The 19,001-nt window shown below is 56.5% G+C and overlaps 1 protein-coding gene across 4 annotated transcripts in view; it reads left to right on the top strand.

The window, feature by feature from the left end:
- The first annotated feature begins 2,090 nt into the window (after positions 1–2,090).
- SEZ6 (seizure related 6 homolog) overlaps positions 2,091–19,001 on the top strand; it is a 45,778-nt gene continuing 28,867 nt past the window's right edge. For all 4 annotated transcript variants that reach the window (XM_040455384.1, XM_040455383.1, XM_040455382.1 and 1 more), the window contains exon 1: positions 2,091–2,328. In XM_040455384.1, the coding sequence (XP_040311318.1) occupies positions 2,274–2,328 (55 nt within the window). In that variant the 5' untranslated portion in view covers positions 2,091–2,273. The remainder of the gene's footprint in view (positions 2,329–19,001) is intronic.

Raw genomic sequence — 19,001 nt, 5'->3', positions numbered from 1 at the left:
GGCATAGACAGGATGCTCGATAAAAACTCCACTGCTTCCCAGTCTGGCCCAGCCTCCACCTCAACCTAACCGGGAACCCATTGCACAGAGGCCACGTTGACCATCTTTAGGAGGGAGAGACAACCCTGGAGCATTATTCTTCCCATCATGCAGTACATACCCATCCTCTGAGCTCAGGGCAGAGTGCTGCATTCTGGGACTTGTAGTGTTCATTGGACCCCCTCCTGAATGCCTACCTTAGTTTAGGAAATAGGGAAGGAGACACAGCAAGTTCCTGGGTGGCCCCACTTACCCTTCTTCTTCTGAGTAGTGCCCAGCCCAGCTGCCAGGAGGTAAGCCTACCACCAGTTTCCAAAACCCCATGAATCATCTGCCATACAAGGTTCATCCCTGGGATTCACCCTCCTTTTCCCAAGCTGCTAAGTCCAGAGAGGCCCAGAAATCAAGGAGGAGGTCAGGAATACCTTTAAAGAGAAAAGGAGGCCTCTCATGCCATTTGCCAGTATATCCCCAAACTTCCTGTGGCCACAGAACCTTCCACCTCCCTCCTCTGCTGACAACCCCTTTTCTCTCCCCTTTCCTGGCTTCCTCTACTTACCTCTGATCCTTTTGTCAACTCCTCCCTTCTGCCAATCTTCTGCTACCGCCCTCTTTTTTCTCAGCTTTTTGAAAGGACGATCCAGCAGTCCTCTCCCAGTGACTCCCTCAGATAATTCCACACACCGTCTGCCTGCTGCCTGGGATTCTTTACGATGGCTCAAGGCAACTCCCCGGAGCCCACAGGAAGAGGATCTGGAGAGAATCTGATGAGCTGAGCTGGAAGACTATGGAGGTAGTAAGGATCAAAAGACTCTCTGAGGAATGAGACTAACGGTAGAAGGCTTGCTGCCTGCTTCTAGGACAAAGTCAGGAAGGGCACTGGTGAAAGCTTTGGGGAAAATCCAAGTTCATGTGAAGAGAACTAATCCAAAAGCTCTCCTTCTCCCTGGGGGTCACAGGGAGTTCAGCCCCCCTCTTCCTCTACAAGGAATATCATCAGTCACTGGGTCATGTCCCATTGTGTCCATTGAGGCTCCTCAAGTGAAGCTATCCATGGAGCCAGAAACCCATAGGCCTAAACATCAGTCTTAGGGATGACACAGCTATGACTGCCCTTTTTGCTGCCCTATGACTCATTGGAGCTCCTCAGCCCAAGCAGAGCCATGGAAGTTTATTTTTCCATGTCCTTGAATGGTACAACCTTCCTGGCTACTCCCCTGAGCCTCCTTCAAGTCTCTGTCTAAAATAGCCCTATGGAAACGCCCCCACCCCCTATGCCTGTCCTATTTTCTCCACCAGTTCCAGGAACCTGGGTGGGGACAGGCATGAAGGGTCTGCTCACTGGCCATCACTTTGATTTCTCTGGTCCTGTGGATGGTGGGGTAGGTGGGAAGTGGCCAAGGCAGGGTCCTGGAGACCCCGCGCTGCAAGGGGACCCAGGATACTACCTTCAGCTGCCCACAGGTTGGCCCAAGTTGCCTCCTGCCAAGTGAAAAATGTCTTCCCAGGACGCGAGTACCACTGGCTTTTAACTATAATATCAGGATAATTAAGCTTTTCTGTGAGCACAGTTTGCTGCTGATGCAGCTGCCTGGAGCCCTGGCATTTATTGAGCGCAAAGTAATAATTTATTGTCCTTTGTACGCTCAAAAGCCATCTTCATTATCAGCCCAAGACGGAGCTGCTACAAGGGCACACGGGTCTCACCAGCTGCCTCACTCGAGGATGTCTTCCTAGGTCACCCTTGGCGCCCTCAGGTACCAGGATGGGGTGGAGTGAGGTGGAGAGGGGGTTGCTCTCTCATAGAGAATCAGGTGGGAACCCCACCTCCTTGGCAGGCTGCTAATAGGGGAGAGGGTGGCAGGCTTGTCTGGGCGTGGGCAGCGCGGAAGGGAGGGGGCCGTGTGCCCACATTAGCAGGGTAGTTCTTCCCCAGAGCTGGCGGCGGCGCGGGAGCCTGTGCTCCCGCCGCCGGGTCCTCTGCGCCTTTGCTTGAGACTTTACGGTAAACCGCTCCTCCCGCGCCCCCGCCCCCAGCCCCGCGCGGCGATCCCCGGCGCCGACGCCAGGCGCTGGCCGTGGTGCTGATTCTGTCAGGCGCTGGCGGCGGCGGCGGCGGCGGCCCCGCTCCTTCTACCCGGCAAGACCCCGCTCTGTCCCCCGCGCCTACGCCCCGCCGAGCCCCCAGCTTCCCCACCGTAGCTCCGACCCGGGGCGCGGCCGCAACCAGCACCATGCCCTCAGTAGCCCTGCTGCTCCTTCCCTCGCTGCTGGCGCTCCTGGCTCACGGTAAGGGACCCCGGCGTCCGGTGGCAGGACAGGGGCGGGGGCGGGTTCCCGAGGGTGGGAAGAGAGGACCGTACCGCCGCCCAGCTCCGCGCATCTGGCTGCCCAGCGCAAGCACCGCGCTCCGCCGGCTGCGCTGGCCCCCGCGCCGGCCGAGCCGGGCGGGGCACGGGCTCCACCGGCGGGAAGCTGCCGCGGCTCCCGCCATTCGCGCCCGGCCAAGACCTCGCCTTTAATCATCTCCCCGGATCTAATGGGATTTCTCTGCTGCAATTCATCACGCCACCCCCTTCCCGCACACACTCACGCGCTCACCCGCCCGCTACCTCGCCGCTCTCCAGGCGTCTAGCAGCGCCGGGGCGCGTGCAGGAAGGGGGAGAGGGCAAGGGGCGGTGAGTCCCGTTGGTCCTGCCGGCCGCCCGCGGTCCCGCCTTCCCTGCTGCCCGCCAAACTTCGCTCGACTTTGCTGCCCGTTCCGGGGCACCTTACGTCCTCACTGCGGAGGGACGGAGCCGGATGGCGGCCGGACCCCCGGTTGGGACGTCGTTCACCTCCCTCCACCTTGGCGCTGCCGCGCTGGAGTCGGAATCTAGAGTACAATTCCAGGGAGAAACTCGGGGGGTCCGGGGCCCCATATTCGGCTACTCGCTCTGACCTGGGCTGCAGCAGCTGAGGTCCCGGGCTAGAGACTCTGCCCTCCTCGAAGTCCTTTCTTGCACTCTCCCCTTGCACACTCCCAGAGGTCTTCCTCCCAGGCCTGCGGTCCTGCTTAGCCCCCGCCCACCCCATGGCCGCAGACTCGTCGCGGGAGGACCGGCACCCCACCCTGCTGCCCCCGGTCCCCCTCTGCTCGCAGTCCGGTCCCCAACTTCATTGGTCCCGGGTGGGAAGGTTGGCCCTGGAGTGAGCAGCAAGGGAGTGTTGGGGAGAGGATGAGGGCTCTGTGCCTAGGGGAAGGAAGGTTTTCAAGTCCCGAGGAGACCTGCCACCCGGCTTAAACAAACATTCATCAAAGCTACCGACGTCCAGGTCTTTCTTCCACTGCAGCCGGTTGGCTGGTGGGGTCGCCAGGACCTTGCTTGGAGTTGGGACCCACCGTCCCTCAAAGTATATGGTTCGTCGCCTCTGATATGGAGTGGGGAGAAGGTGGCAGGTTTTAACCTCGTTGCCTCTTTCCAGACCACGTCGGAGGTCAGGGCAGCCGAGCCGGGACCAGGCTGGGCCCCTGGACGCCAGTTTTCTGCTCTCTGCGTCCCCAGCGACGCGGAAGCTGCTCTCTGAGACTCTGGCTTGGGTCACACGGGGTCTGGCGTCCTTGCCCCGCCCCCTGGCTGCCCACGCCTGGCCCTCCCTTGGCGCCGGGAACTAAGAACCTAGTGTTCATGTTGGGGGGGGGGGGCGGGGGGAGGAGGAGGGAGTCCTGAAAACCCCACCCTGCCAGGGGCAGTGAGAGGAGGGGAGAAGCCTGCATCCTGGCCCCGCCATCCGAGGATGTCCTGGGAGTTGGGAACCTGTCTTGGTTGGGGTCTGGACACATCTCGCTCTGGACATCTCCCCTGGGGCTTAGTGCCTTTGTCTGAAGCCTGGTGTGTGGGTGTGTGGGTCTGAGTGTGAACGTGTGAATCAGGGCCCGGGGTGTCTGGAATGGCGGGTCCATGAATGTCTGCACCTCAGGAGGTCTGGACGTTGGGTGAGGGTTCAGCAAGTGAGTGGGTGTGAGGAGTGTGTGAGGCCGCTAGTGCGTGGTGCTGCCTCTGCCAGAGAGCTCCCTGCAGGGCTGGAGTGAGACTGCGGGTCTCCAGGAGGATGGCTGGTGTGGCTGAGAGTTGGGGGATCCCACTGAGGGTATGGGTGCAAGTGTTGGGAGGAATCTGTCCACTCTGTGGCCGCAAGTCTGTGTGCCCCTGGCCAGGGTCCCTTCCTGACCCACCTGGACCTCTCCAATGCCCGTGGGGCCATCTGCCCAAGGAGTATGTGGGGTAAGAGTCACCTGCTGGGGAAGACTTTATTTTCGCTCTCCCAGGAAGGAGGGGGAACAGCCCTGCAGGGCCAGGCCTGAGGAAAGAGGACCCGAAACAGGACAAGCCCTGTCGTGTCCCTCCATCTCAATGGGGCTTCGAGGTTCTGGTTGTTGGGCACTGAGTTGTCTCATTGAGAAGCAGTGTATTCGGCCATCTCAGAGTTCCTGGGGGGATGGGGGGGGGGGGGCTCTAGCCATAAGAAGGCAGACCTGGAGCAGTAAAGGCCTCGGGCTGTGAGACTTCGCAAGCCAGGTGGCAGCAGGTGGCGGCAGCACCAAACCTTGTGGCCTGGAGACTGACCCCCCAGGGCATTGCTCACACAGAGGTTGAGGGACACAGCTCTAGTCAGGCCCTGAGAGATGCAGCTGGGAACAGCCCAGGAGCAGCCAAAGGCCCTGGAGGTCAGAGGCTGAGGAAGTGGGGTGCAGGGAAGGGTGAGATCTTGATGGGCCTGGCTCAACCCCTATCCCCCCAACCCCCACAGCTGCGGGGTTGGGGGCAGGTACAGCGAGAATGGCCTCTGGCTTGAGGGGTGCTGTGGGCCACTGTGATCTTCCTGACCAAAGGTGGGTGCCCCAGCGATCCCGATACTGTGGGGGAGGAAGGCAGTTCGGGAGGGATGGCTTGTGCCTGGGCCTGCTGTGTCAGTTTAATGATTTTTAATGAGCAATTACCTTTAGTCATTCTCCTAATTTCTGAATATCAATAAAGTTAATTAAACTCTGCGTGTGTGAATGTGGCCTGGGGAGATTGCAAAGGTGGAAATGGCACAGACTGGGGGTAGGGTTGGGTCTCCAGGGACAGAGGCTGCCTCCCTGGCTGTGTGACCTTGGACCCAATGCTTCCCATCTCTAAACTCTGATGGAGTGTGTGGTAGGAAGAGGGAGGGGACCGATTCTCTCTCTGCCAAGAACTAGGGGATGGTGTCTGGGAGGCAAGGTTTGGAGGAGGAAGCAGGGAAGGAGGAGGGCTTGGCCTCCAGGAGCCCCAGTCTTGAAAGGGTTAACAAACAGGGCTGCCTTAACCTAAAATGGTAATTGCTGCTTCCTGCAGACTCTGTGGTAGGCGCAGGATTCTAACTGTACCTTCCAGAGTCTGGGGGCTGCAGCGATGCCCAAGCCAGGCCCTGCTCCCTGCCCCCCAAGCCTGGCACTTCGGGGTTAGGAAGTGGCTGCTGGGGATAAGGCCCCATGGGAGGCAGTCTAGATTTCACTCAGAGCCCCAGAGGTAGAATGGTAGACAAGAGGCTCCCCTAGGCTTCCGAGGAGACTAGAGGACCCGGAGATTGCCATGGACTGGAGGGGAAGTCTGGGTTGGCTTCTTGCCCCTCATGGGTCTAAGCTCATCAGGCTTGGCAGGCTTGGCGGCGGTCCCAGCCTCCTCAGCAGGGTGGCAGCTTAAAATGCCTTGGGGACAATAATGGGGAGTGAGGCGACACAGGGGCAGGGCTTAATTAGAAACTGGGCTTAATTAGAGCTTTTGCACCCCTCCCACCCTGGCTGCCTGAATGGTGGGAGGAATTCAGAAAGTCTTCTTCATTAGTCCCTCCCTCTACCCAGACACAGTGTCCAAGCCCTCCAGCCTGCCCCCACCCTCCTTGTCCCCATCCCTCCTAGCCCATTCTGGCCCCGTTTGCTGGCTGGTCTCAGCTCGGGGATGTTGCGCCCCCGCCTGGGCAGAAGTGTCAGAGCCGGGCACCCGCCCCCCCCAAACAAGAAAGAAGATGTGAAAAAGGGCCTGTAGGTAGAGGTTACTTTAGTGAAGGAACCTCTCAGCCCCGATGGTTAAGAGCCCAGGCCCCCTGTGTGGCCTCAGGCATGCCTCTGAGTCTCCACTCTCTGGAGCATTCAATGTAAAGTTGCACCAAACTGATGGTTGCAAAGCCTGGGAGCATATCCGGGCCTCCAAGGGCTTGCCAAGTCATGGAGATTTCTGGGTCCCCAGCCTACTGGCCTGCTCTCAGGGAGAAAGAGCCAAGATCTATAACTAAGAGCCTGGGGAGTAGGGAGAGACAATGCTGCTAGCCATGCTCGGCTCTCAGGGAGGTAGGGGAAAGGCGCTAGGAGGTCTTCAAGGCCCCTTCCAGACTCATTCCAGCAGGAAGCACCAGGTCCAGGAAGTCCACTCACCCAGCCAGACCAATCAATTCCCCCAAACTATCCATGTTCTCAACAGCTGCTGGGCTCTTCCCATTCCTTCTGCCTGAAATTCTTTTCTCCTCCTGGGCCACTCTGACTCACTCCATCTCATGCTTTGGGTCTTGCCTTAGTTAGCACCTCATACAATTCTTCGGGACTTAGTATTTACGGAGCATCTACGATGATATGGTTTCTCAGGGGAAGCCTCACCTGAACTCCAGCCTGGGCCTGGGGACTCTTTTGGCCTCCCACCATCCCCTGGTTTCCCCCACCAAGGTACCCATCTTGTTGGGTCACGAGTGCCTGGCTGCTTGATGTCTCTCTCCGGGAGCAAGACCGAACTCAGAAAGGAAGCAACCGAGTCTGTTTTGCTCAGCCCCACTATCTTGGGGCGATTCCAGAATTCCTATTTGGAAGAAACTTAGGGTCAGAAAGGAGAGGTGGGTGCTTGGCAGCTGAGACTGCTTTGCGTAGCAAGCACACTATTTTTACATAGATTGTATGTTAGGATTTTTTCCTTTTCCTAACAGTTGGCCAATTACCCCAACTGTAAATTATAGCCTTTACTGAGTTTTTTCCTTCCACAAATTATGCTGTCACGTCGTCAGCCTGAGGTGGCTTGGGGGTGGGATGCTGATGGCCATTCTGAGCGGGCTAAAGCCTCTCTCCAGCCACCCCTTCATGCCACCGCTGCTTGTGTCCCCGGTGGCACAGTGCCTAGCACATGACAGACATGAAATACATGTTGAATAAATTCATGAGAGTTGCACAGTAGACAGGGAGAGAGTGAAGCCCAGAGCCCAGTCTTCTTGACTCCCTCCCTCAGCACCTACCCACCTCCTCTGCCGGCTGACAGGGGTGCCCCGTATGAAATTAAGGACTGAAGTTAAGGGAGGGGTCACCACATGTCATCTGGCTTCTCACCATAGCGTCTCAGCCATCTCAGCTTCAGACATCCTCACGAAGCTCAGAGGGGCCAACAGGAAACCTTGGGAGCAGCTCCGAGCCCAGCGTGTCCTTGAATGGAAAAGTGGGGGCCTTGGAGTCACCCAAGACCACAATAATTCATATCCACGAAGATTTCACATCTCCTGAAAGAACGATCCCTGGAGTACATCCACCCACAATTCATTCGTTCATTTCATAATTATGTATTGAGGTGGGAGGCCTGGCCCAGAACCTTCAGACCCAGCCTTTCACATACTTTTTCTATTTAATACGAGAGACTAGTTATTCCCACTTTACAGATGGGAAAACTGAGTTTCAGAGAGGTTAAGTCAGTGACCCTGGACTTCACAGCCAATAAATAGCAGGGCTACTCCAAAGTGCCTACCTATTTTGCAAAACCTGGGTGTAGCCAGCATTGTGTCCGCTCCCCCAGCCTGAGGCCAAGCTTTAGTACAGGCCCATGGGAACCAGGAGACTATCGCTGTCACCACCATCATCATGACAACAACAACAATAATAATAGCAACAACAATAACAGCAAACATTTCTCAGGCACATTTCTTAGTACAGGCCAGGCACTGTACTAAGTGCTTTATATACCTTAGCTCATTTAGTCCTCATACCATCTCTAGATAGAAGCTACTATCTGCATGTTATAGGCCAAGTTCAAGTCCATGTTGTCAGACCCACAAATGGCCCCTAACTTTCTCCTTGCACATTTCTGATAATGACGGTAGCTTATCTTCTTGATGTCTACCCTCAGTCCTTGCTGCTGTAGATTAGGGATGTTTTATCTTGCTCAGTTCTTAGTGGCAAGGAATAAAAGATTCTGACACTTGGGAGACCAGGATAGAGCCTGAGGCTGGGAGTCAAGTGAGTCTTGAAGTCTTGGCCCAGAGGTCAGTGACCTTGAGTGACTCATTCTTCCACCCTTTGGGGGCCTTCGTGGATGAGAAGACGTGTGGTCCCTGTCTTGGCCTCTGGGCTGCCCCTCCCTACCCCATCGGCCCCTGCCAAGGCCCAGCACAACCCCCTCCCAGGTCCAGCCCCCACCCACCCACCCCGGCCCCAGGACAGAAAAGCCCAAACTTGCTTGAAGCTCAGCTCCTAGACAGAGCTGGGTGCCAGCTTCCCTCCACCTGCCCACCTGCCACCCAGCTGCCAGCCCTGGGAGGGGAGATCGATGCTGCAGCCGCCAGCAGTGTTGTTGGCCATTGATTGTTGAGATTTCTCGGCGGGCTCTGGAGCAAACAAACCTGCCGCTTCTCCAACAACAATCCGGGTTTCCAGCTGCAGAGTCTGCAGCCTTGCTGGCAGGCAGACTGGCGGGAAGGGGAGGGGGTGGGAGGTCCTGGCTGAGCCCCGCAGGGACAAGGGACTCTGCCAGGAGATGAGAAGAAACTGAGTGGTCATGGGAAATGGAGCAATGGAGAGACTGGGTGAAAATGCTAGGTGATCCTAGACCCCGTGCGTAACTTGTTTGGGCCAACCTCTCCATTTTTGCTCATTTTTCCATTCCCCAAATGCCATCCTGTATCCCTCTGCTTGTTTCAGTTCTCCCACCCCCTCTTTTCCCGATCATCCAGTCCAGAGTGCTCTCTGTCCTCTAAACACGAAATACCTCCCATTAGGAACTTAGCTTGACATCCAGCCAGCCACTCTCCACTCAACAACCCTCTATTCAGCCCCTATCAGGTGCTTTGATAGGTAGGAACCCAGTTTGGAGGGGGAGTTGCCTTCTTAATAAGCCCAGCTATGGCTGCCTCCCCAGTTAGACCTGGACCGTCTGATTTTAATTAAATGAGATACAAATAAGATGCCAAGCAGCACCTATGTGATCCAACTACCTGCCTTTGAAAGCGCAGGAGATTCCTAGCCAGGGACTGCTCTGGGTCAGTTTCTCTTCTGAGACAAGGTTTGCACCTTTTGGTCTTTGAGGGCCCAGTAAGCCTCTGAGACCCTTGGGCCAGGCCATCAGGGTGCTCTCCAGCACAACTCTTCCCATCTTTGCTGGGTCTGGGTGTCCTCTAGCCCCCAAGCATGGCAGCTGCAGGCAACAAGTCGTATATGTGCTGCAGAATGCAAGCGGTGGGTCTCTCCCCTCCCTGGGTCCCAGCCAGAATCCTGACACCCTGGCATCAACCTCAGCCTCTCCCTTGGTCCCCCACTCCTCCCCTCCCCACAGGCTCCTCTCTCCACCCTCAGGATCCTCCTTCCAGCTGGTCATTGGGCTGGAAGGACAGAACTGGAGAGCCCCTGTGAAAAGTGCCTGAACCACTGAGCACCCCCTCCACACAGATGCTCATTTGCATGCTGTTTTACACCACCACCCCCCTTTGCATGCTTGCTCCTTATTAAAGGCATAGAAGCAGACCCTGCCTCTCTCCACTCCTAGACCAGATCCCTCCACCCCACCCCCCATAGCTTCTCCCTCCTTCACTCCCAGCACAGCAGCTGAGCACCAGCTCCTTTGTCCCCCCAAGCAGCCACCTGCTGAGCGTCTGGCCTGGGTCCCATCAGCCAGCAGGTGCCTAGGGAGTCCCAGAGCCTGGGAGGGGGGCTATCTGGCAGTGTGGAGAGCCAACTTGTGCCTGAGGGAGGAGGGGGCATCCCCTGAGGAAGAACATGATCAGAAGAGTGCTCGTCAGGGAGCCAGGACCCCCAGGATTTAAATCCAGTACTGGCTCTTGCTGGCTTGTACAAGTTGTGTCTCTTTCTTCTGCCTCAGTTTCCTCCGGGATTCATGGTGGCTGGCCCACCCCTCTCACTGAACAGCATCGAGATCAAAGGGCATCAGAGAGAGGGTGGTGATGGAAGAGACCAAAAGCCCCGCCTGAGTTAGGGGTGAGCTGGTGGTCCTTCCTCCAATAGCCAGAGGTGTCCAGCACCGGGAGGGGCTGATTTTCAGATTGTCAGTGGAGGAGCCCAGTGCTGGACTGTTGAGGCAGGGATGGGGATCGAGAACCAGCTGGTGCTCCAGGTCTAACCGGGAAGGTGAGACTAGCAGGTGCAGAGGGATGAAGGTTGGAGTCAGGGTGCTCCTAAGAGCCTCACCCTTGCTTGCTGCTCTGACGGACACTGCCTGAGACATCATTTACATCTAGCAAGGGGATGTGTTAGTGATTTGAAACATCTGGTCCAGCAGCTGGCAAGCCCCTTCCTGTCATGAGGCCCTAATTTCTGGCTAGTTAGAGGAAATGGGGGAAAGAGAGTCACCTTCTTTTGAGGACAGAAGAGCCTCTGGCATCTCCAGGCAAAGGGGTGAAGCGGGGACAAAACAAGGCTTTCTTGAGACAGGTCATTAGTGCATTTATTTATCCAGCCTCGCCTTGTCCCCCCTCCCTCATTTCCCATTCACTTCCTGCTAAAGCCCTAGCCCTGCCGTCTCGGGTCCAGCACCTCCATCCCAGCCCCCTCTTGGCTTGCCAGCCAGGCTAGGAAGAGGCCTGCTGCTCAGGGTGAGGGGGTGCTCCTAAGGCTCCAGCCACCTGGGTGGTGCCCTGAGTCTGGTCTCTGTTGCACCTGTATCCCTGATGCTGGCCACTGGCCCTTCCCTGGGCGTCAAGCAGATGAGACTAGAGGGGACTGGGGAGGAGGACTTAGCCCTCTCAACTCAAAGCTTCCGTACACCCAACCTGGCAGGGTCCTTGGAGGTCAAAGCAAGCTTGGGACAAGGGAGAAGCCTGAAGGGTTGGGGACTGTCAGCTGAGTCTATCTGGTATTTCTGAGGGTCTCGGGAAGAAAAAGCCCCAGATGTGCAGAAAGCCCTGCCTGTGTGCATCTCTACCTGGCTCGTCCATCTTTCCCTGGGTGTCCGAACGTCCCTGTGTATCTGTGCGTTTCTATCCCTGCATCCTGGGACTGTGGCCCTGGGTGTAGGCACAGCAGAGCCCAGCTGAGGCTGGTGTCTCCCGGTCCCTGCAGGCCCTGCCGCTCCCTTCCTCCCCAATCTTGGGCTCCACTGACCCCTCAAGGAGACTTGTAGCTGGAGCTGCTGCTGCTATTTTTAGCAGCTCTGAACCCCCCCCCCTCCCCCCCTCAGATTTGCCGGGGAAGTGGGGAGGACAGGCGGAGCCTGGGGAACCCCACCGTCTGGAATGCTGGGTGGGCAAGGCCCTCTCCTGTCAGTCCTACGAGGCTGTGGAGGCGAGGGGTGCCTGGGCTGGTCCATAGGTGCAGGGCCCATGCCCTGGGGCATATTAGGCTCCATCCCGCCTGCCTGGGGCCTGGAGAAGGTCCCAGGCTGTCCTCTCCCCACCTCCTCCCCAAGTTCCTAAGAGCAGAGCCCAGGCCTCCAGTGACTCTTCCGCAAGCCGTTTGGAAGCAAGGCTAGCGCTCCTAGGTCTTCCCCACAGGAGCTGGAGAGTCAGAGAGGGGCTCAAAATGTCGGGAAGCTCAGTGTAAGGAGCACACCTGGGTGACGTGACCCCCCAGGTACCTCTGGTACCGCACTGTCACTTCCCAAAGATGTTTCAGGCCCCTGCTGCGTCTCAACTCTACCAAAGGCCACCGGAGCTCGTTGCCCTCTGGATTCTTGGGGCTCCCCACCACTGTCCCAGCTGCTCTGGAAACTAGCACCCGCTAGAAGGGGCTACCGTACAGCAGTCCGAAGGGCATGAACTGGAGGACCAAGCAGGAAGGCACCCCTGGTTTCCTCAGAGTGGGCACCTACCCTCTGGGCTCTGGATGCCCTTGCTTTCTGAGGCCCTTCGCGCCTATATCTGTCCTTCTGTCTGTCTCTTGAGCTTAGCAGGACAAGGGTAGCCCCCGGTGAACTTCCAGGGCCCAGCCAGACCACTTCCTGCAGCTGTCTGATCCTAGTTCAGGGATCTAGTTGGGGATGGGACCTAGTTCCCATCCTAGATGGGAAGAATTAGTCAGACAGTATAGGTGAATAGGTCAGCAGAGCCTGGCACGCCAGAGGCGCTCAAATATACCACTTCCCTCCCCGGGTACTTTTCTCACACCTCCACCCCCCAAACCCCACGTGCACATACGTGCACATTTTCATACTCACCCCCATGCACATACATACTTGCACACATGCACACACGCAGACACAGCCTAACCCTCCACGTGCTCAGCAAATACTGACCGACAGATGGAGGTCCAGTGCCACACTGGAGACTGGGGTCCAGTGCCACACAGAAGGAAAGTGGTGAATCAAAAGAGCACAGTGCCCCCCCCCCCCCGCTGCCAGCCCCCCCGCCCCCACGTTTATCACTGTCCAAGAGGCTCCCATCAACTCCTGAGCTTGGGCACCACCTATAAAGGCAGGGCTGTGCCTCTCCATCCGACCCACCCAACGACTCAAAAAAGACAAGTTTGGGGCACCTGGGTGGCTCGGTCGGTTAAGCGTCTGACTTCGGCTCAGGTCATGATCTCGCGGTCCGTGAGTTTGAGCCCCGCGTCAGGCTCTGTGCTGACAGCTCGGAGCCTGGAGCCTGTTTCAGATGCTGTGTCTCCCTCTCACTGACCCTCCCCTGTTCATGCTCTGTCTCTCTCTGTCTCAAAAATAAATAAACGTTAAAAAAATTTTTTTTCAAAAAAGACAAGTTCAAGGTCATGCAGCCCATCAGTGGAGAGCTACGTTAATGCTGGAGTCAGGGTTCTGACAAGGCCTCACCAGGCTCCTCTTAGCCTTCACAGCTAAGAACAGATACTCCTGTGACTTCCTGGGCACAGAGTGCCCAGAGCCCACATCAGCATTAAGGACCAGGGCAGCCCGGGGGTCTGGGTTCAGCGCCACGCCCCCCATCCTTAGCCAACTCTCCCAATCCATCTCCCCTCAGATGCAGCTGACAACAGCAGCCACAGGACAAAAGTCACAAGGTCAGGGAGGGAACTTTGACCGTGGTGCACAGAACAAGCCCCTTCATCTGACTTAAAGACCCAAGAACCTTAGGGCTACCGTGAAGTTAATTCAGCTCGGAGGCAGACAGACGCAGGCACTGGGAGCAACCTCAGTGGTGTTGGCTTTTAAACTTCAGGGTGGGGGCTGGAAGGGGGCTGCAGCCCAGAAATGCTGGTCTGAGACTCAGGAAGATACCTGCTCTGGGGCACTGGGAGGCTAGGACCCGGCCTTGCTTGGCTTCTAGCCTTGGAGGAACTGTCCATGGTCCGTGCTGGATGGGGCAGAGGATGGAGGGGATCGCTACTCCTTCCTAGATCAACTCCTGTTCCCCAACTTCACCACTGGGCTGGGCTAAGCTGGCCCTGGTACGGGCTCCAGGGAGAATGTAGTTCCTGCCTTTACGGCCTTCCTTGTCCCAGCTCACATTCCCAAGGTTTTTCTTTCAGAGAAATACACCCCTGCCGCTGACAAGGTGGCGACTGGAGCATTAGTGCTGGGGCAGGGCTGACCTGAGCACCCAGCTCAGGACTAAGTCCCTCTCCACGCCCTGGCCACACATTCCTTTGAGTTGGCATAATCGGGGTGGAGTATGGCAGATTAATTAGTTACCAGTCTGATGAGGGAGTTGATGCCAACGGGACCCCTGCTGCTCCTCCCACGCCTCCAGTCTGCCCCAGGGGTGGGAGTCAATTCTACTGCCCCTGTTCCAAGGCCACCCCCAGTTCCTGTGCCTCTTGCCCAGCCGCGGGAACTGTGGGCAGGCAGATCTCGGGCCCCCAGGTCCCCAGGACCAGCAGGCAGACAGGAGAAGGGAGTGCAGGGCTGCAGGGGAAGGTGGAGCACGCAGCAGGTGACGCTGTAGCAGAGGCCTCATTAATCACCTCTCCAGCCCCCAGCTCTGCAGTGGCGAGACCATATTAGATTTTAAATTGGAAAGCAGAGAACATGGCAGTTAGCCGGGAGCTCCCTCTACCCTGGGCCCCTGGTCACAGCCTCAAGGGAGGGAAAGTGCAGTAGGGAGAAGAGAAGAGAGCTGGCCCACCACAGTCCAAAGCCCTGTCCCCCTCCCTCCCACATACCCAGAGCCAGAGGGACTGTCCAGGTCACATGGCCCTGCAAAGGGCCAGGATAAAGTCCAAGAAGGGGCAGAGTGAAAAGGAGGGAGCATAGCAGCCACCTTGGGGAGAAGTACATCCCTTCTGGGAGTTAGTGCCTTTCGGGGCTTGAGGACTGTATGAAGCCAGGTTCCAGGGTGTGGCATCCGTGAGCTAGGACAAATGGTAATGACCTGTGGCCTGTGCATGTGTTTGGACCTGCATGCACACGTTCATGCATACCCACAGACCCACATGCTCATACAGGCACACACACATGCTCACAGGAAGCAGCAACTCAGTGTGGTAGAAATTTTGAGCCTAGGCTGTGGAACAGGCAGACCCAGTTCAAACCCCTTATTTGCCACTTCCTTCCTGTATGCACTAGGATGATTTACTTTGCTTCTCAGCCTCAGTTCCTCCATATGTAAAGTGGAAAATATTGATTCCAAGCACGAAAAGCTGCTTCTCTGGGTGGAAGGCAGCTCTCTAGGAGGTCCATGCCTGACCCAGTAACTATGGACGCCCTGCCATGGCTTCAAGCTGCCCTGGGGCTGCCCCAAGAGCCTTGAGGAGTGGCAGGCCAGGCTCTCTGCCCCCTGTGCTCCTGACTGAGCAGCGAGGTTGCTGGCAAGTCAACAAACACAGCAGGCATTGTCATGAGACATTCACACACCCTGATCCCATCCTGAGCCAAATCACGTGAGGCCAAGCATTCCTGGCTTTCTGCCACCCACAAAGTCCTCCTAAATTGGCTCTGCCTGAGCTACCCAAATTGCTCATTGAACACCCACCACTCAGAACACCAGTGCTCAGCCAAGGTTGGGAAGCCAACATCATCAGTGGGTGGCACTCATCCTCCCTAAGGGGTAAGTGATGACAGGCCAATTCTCCTGAGCCTTTATGGAAAATCTAAAGAAGTCCCATGGCTTCTCTCCCTGCCCAACCCCAGACTCAAACAAGAGGAGCAGATACTGCCACGCATCTTAACACTTCTGCAGGACCCCTGCTCCAGGCTCTTCCCTTCTGAAAGGCGGTGAATCCTGCAGGAGATAAGGTCAGGTATGAGCTACACTTTCCATCATGGTAGGACTAACCCCAGGTTGGCTATTTACATGTAAATTCGTTAACATGACATAAAACTTAAAATTCAGTTTCTCAGTCTCCTAAGCCACATTTCAAGTGCTCCATAGCCACATGTGGCTACCGGCTACCATACTGGACACACAGATGCAAAATGTTGCCCTCATCACAAAAAGTTCCATTAGATAGCACTGTTCCAGGGCTGGACAACCACTGGGTTTGAATCTGTTACACTCAAATTAGTAATCTTGGGGGAACTGTGCTCCCTGGGTCCCAGTTTCTCCATCTATCAAATGGAATACTAAAAGTCCGTGTCTTATGGAGTGTTCGTGGGAATTGAAGGAGTTGATTCTGGTAAAGCATTTAGAATGGCGCCGGGCATGTGGCAAGTTCTCAGTCAACAGTAGCGTTTCCTATTTATATACGCAAAGTCTTTTTTAGCTCACTGGATCCTGGTAGGTGAGAGCTGGCAGGGCCCTCAGATACTTTTCCCGTCTTGCTGGTGGGGAAATGGAGGCTTGTGTTCAAGAAGTGATTTGTGCAGGAGAACCCAGCCTGTCAGGGGCTGCACCAGGACCAGGTGGCCAGCCTCCTGGCTGTTGGCCATTACCTACCCCCACCCATGTTCTCTCCATCTGTCAAGAAGATCCCAACCCTGAGATGCCAAAGCCCAGGGCTGTCTACCACCCCAACCCAGGACAGAGGGAGACAAATTTGCCCCTGCTAGCTCAGGAAGTAGTGAACTCTCTGTCCCTGGAGGTATGCCCACAGACAGTAGACAGCCCCAGAAGTTTTGGAGAGTTTACTCTTTTATTTTTTTTAAGAGAGGGAGAAAGAGCAAGCAGGGGAGAGGGACAGAAGGAGGGGAAGAGAGAGAGAGGGATAGAGAGAGAGAGAATCCCAAGCAGGCCCCACGTTCAGCACAGAGCCCAACGCAGGGCTCAGTCCCATGACCATGAGATCATGACCTGAGCCGAAATCAAGAATCAGGCACTTAACCAACTGAGCCACCAGGCGTCCCCGGAGAGTTTACTCTGCAGAGCAGTTGGGCAAGGTGCTCTCCCAGCCCCAACATCCTGAGTACCAGCCCTATCCCCCGTTTCCTGTGTGACCTGAGAAAGCCCTCTGGACTCAGTTTCCTCCTGCAAAAATGAGGGAGGGATGAGATGTTCACCAAGGCTACATGGGCTCAGATTCTCGGACCCAGCGACTTCCTTGCCTGGAACCTGGCCAGGAGGAGGTGCTCCCATTCATATTTGTAGTCCAGATTTTCCTGGACTGCCAGGGGTTGACCAAGAGAGGGCAGTAAGAAGGTGTGATGGGGGAAGGGGAGTCAGTAGCAGAGAAAAAGAGGAGATAGTCTGGGACTGGGGGACCCACTGGCCTGTGCCGGCAGACACTCTTTATCAATTGCCAGTTGGGGCTGTGCTGGGGAACTGCCAAGGGCTGGCTGCCCATCTTCTCCCTGTAGGACCCACCCTGGCCCGCCTCTGCCCTCCCCTGCCCACCCCTGCTGGACAAGGGCCAGGTGCTTTGGGGAGAAGGGAGGCTTCCAAGTGTGCAAACAGGCAGAGTCCTTGAGCCCACCCTGCACTGTGCCAAGCACCAGGGGTCAGCATTTGTGGGCAGAGATATGGGAAGAGAGATGCCTCGTGCTGGATTCTTGCCCACAGACACAAGTAGTACAGGGAGCGCCTGCAGGAGGTCAGAGGAGAGAGCCATTGTCATCCACTGGGCCAGCAGAAATGGCTCCCTGGAAGAAGGATAGGAGCTGGGCCTAGTAGAATGGGGAGGGTTTGAAGAGACAAAGGCATAGTGAGCAAATGGGGCAGAACGGGGAAGGCACCTGTTCTGGCAGAGATGGTCCCTTTGAGTGTATTTCTGTGCCCACTTCAACCACTGCCCCTGCAGGACAGTTCCTTCCCCATACCCTGAGCTGCAGGACTCCAGGTACGACTGCCCTAGGACAGTGGGGCCAGGCTGTTGGGGAGATGGTCAAGGAGGCCCCAGTTGCTTCAGCCAAGGGCCAAAGAAAACAGTGGACGGAGCTGAGCTATGGAGCTGTCCAGTTCTGGGTTCTAGTCCCAGGCTTGCCACTCATTAGCTGTGTGCCCTTGAACAAGTTACTCAACCATTCTGGATCTGGATGTCTTTCTCTCCGGGATAATGACCCAAACGTCCTTAGAGTAAGGGGAGGATGAGACCGACACATGAAGGTGCTGATTGCATAGTGGGCACACAGGGAGCACGGAGTAATAGCGTTACCTGCCCCAGCTGCCTGGCTCCAGACCACAGGAGACAGAATGTGTCCATTCAGGCTCTGCCGCATCTCCTGGGTGACCTTGGAGAAGGCACACCCTAGTTCTGGGCCTCAGTTTCCCCATTTGTCATATGGGGCTTATATTGCCTTTCCTGTTAATGTAAGTAGTCAAATAGCAGCAAACCTACCTCAGATGCGGGGATACTGTGCTGTAATTGCTACAGTAACACATGGAATCAGAAGCTCTAGAATTGGACCCCAGGCCTCAGGGGCCTCAGGGGCCAGCTAGACTCTAGCTGGGACCTCTCATTTCAGGGGGCTCATTTCTGGGCTCAGTGGTCCTACCACTATGGAGACCAGGCTCTGGCTGGGGGGGTGGGGGGGGGAGGGCAGGCACTCTCACTCCCAGGACCCCTCTCCCCTCCCTTGGGCTCTGGGATAATGAGGGTCTACAGGGGCCAGGCCCTTACTAATCCCCTATTAAAACTTGAAAGGGGCCAGGGAACCTCCAGAATAAACTCATTAACTTTTATGGGATAATAAATGTATCCCATTAAATTCTCATTCTTATGCTGGGCCAGCTTAACCTCCAGAACCCAGAGGGGTGGGCTCCCTGCCCGCTGTATCCCCAGGCTCCCCCTATACCCACCTGCTGTCATGCTCCCCCCAACACCAGCTGAGAGCTGGTGCTACCACAACCTAGGGATCAAGGCTGACCTCATCTTAGAACTCTGGGTACCCCTCCCTGTGCTGGCCTTGGCCTTGTCCTTGGGAGGCCAGCAGCTGTGGCCCTGAGGGGGAATGCCTGGTACCTCTGCAGAAACTATCAGAGTGACGGGGGGCCCCTTCTGCCCTTGCAGAGGCTGAGGCGGGGCTGGCAGATGTGAGCATAGGCCTGTCTCTAGGTGGCCCTCACCAAACCCAGATGTCCCCACTCCACAGATGGAGAAACAGAGACCCTAATGGGCAGCCCCCTGCCCAGGTCACACAGCTAGTGAGGCACAGATTTGGGACTGGAACCTGAGGTTTTCTGGCTGTCTCGTGCAGAAAGATTTACAGAAACACTAGCACCAAATAGGGCAGCCCAGCTGTCCCTGAAGCAGCATCTGAAGGCTGTTGCCCCGAGCAGCAGGTCCCCCAGGTGGGGCCACTGCATAATGACCCCAATCCTTCACCACTGCCTCCACACAGACCGATTCCAGCTCCACAGCCCTCCAGCACTGTGAACCCTTGGCAGCCTCCTGGACCTCCGTGAGCCTCAGTTTCCCCATCTATAAG

The sequence above is a fragment of the Herpailurus yagouaroundi genome, unplaced genomic scaffold (genome assembly GCF_014898765.1).
Source record: "Herpailurus yagouaroundi ecotype Mexico unplaced genomic scaffold, PumYag 215, whole genome shotgun sequence".
Lineage (NCBI taxonomy): Eukaryota > Metazoa > Chordata > Mammalia > Carnivora > Felidae > Herpailurus > Herpailurus yagouaroundi.
The sequence above is the reverse complement of the archived record's forward strand: the minus strand, read 5'-3'. Positions and strand labels throughout refer to the sequence as shown.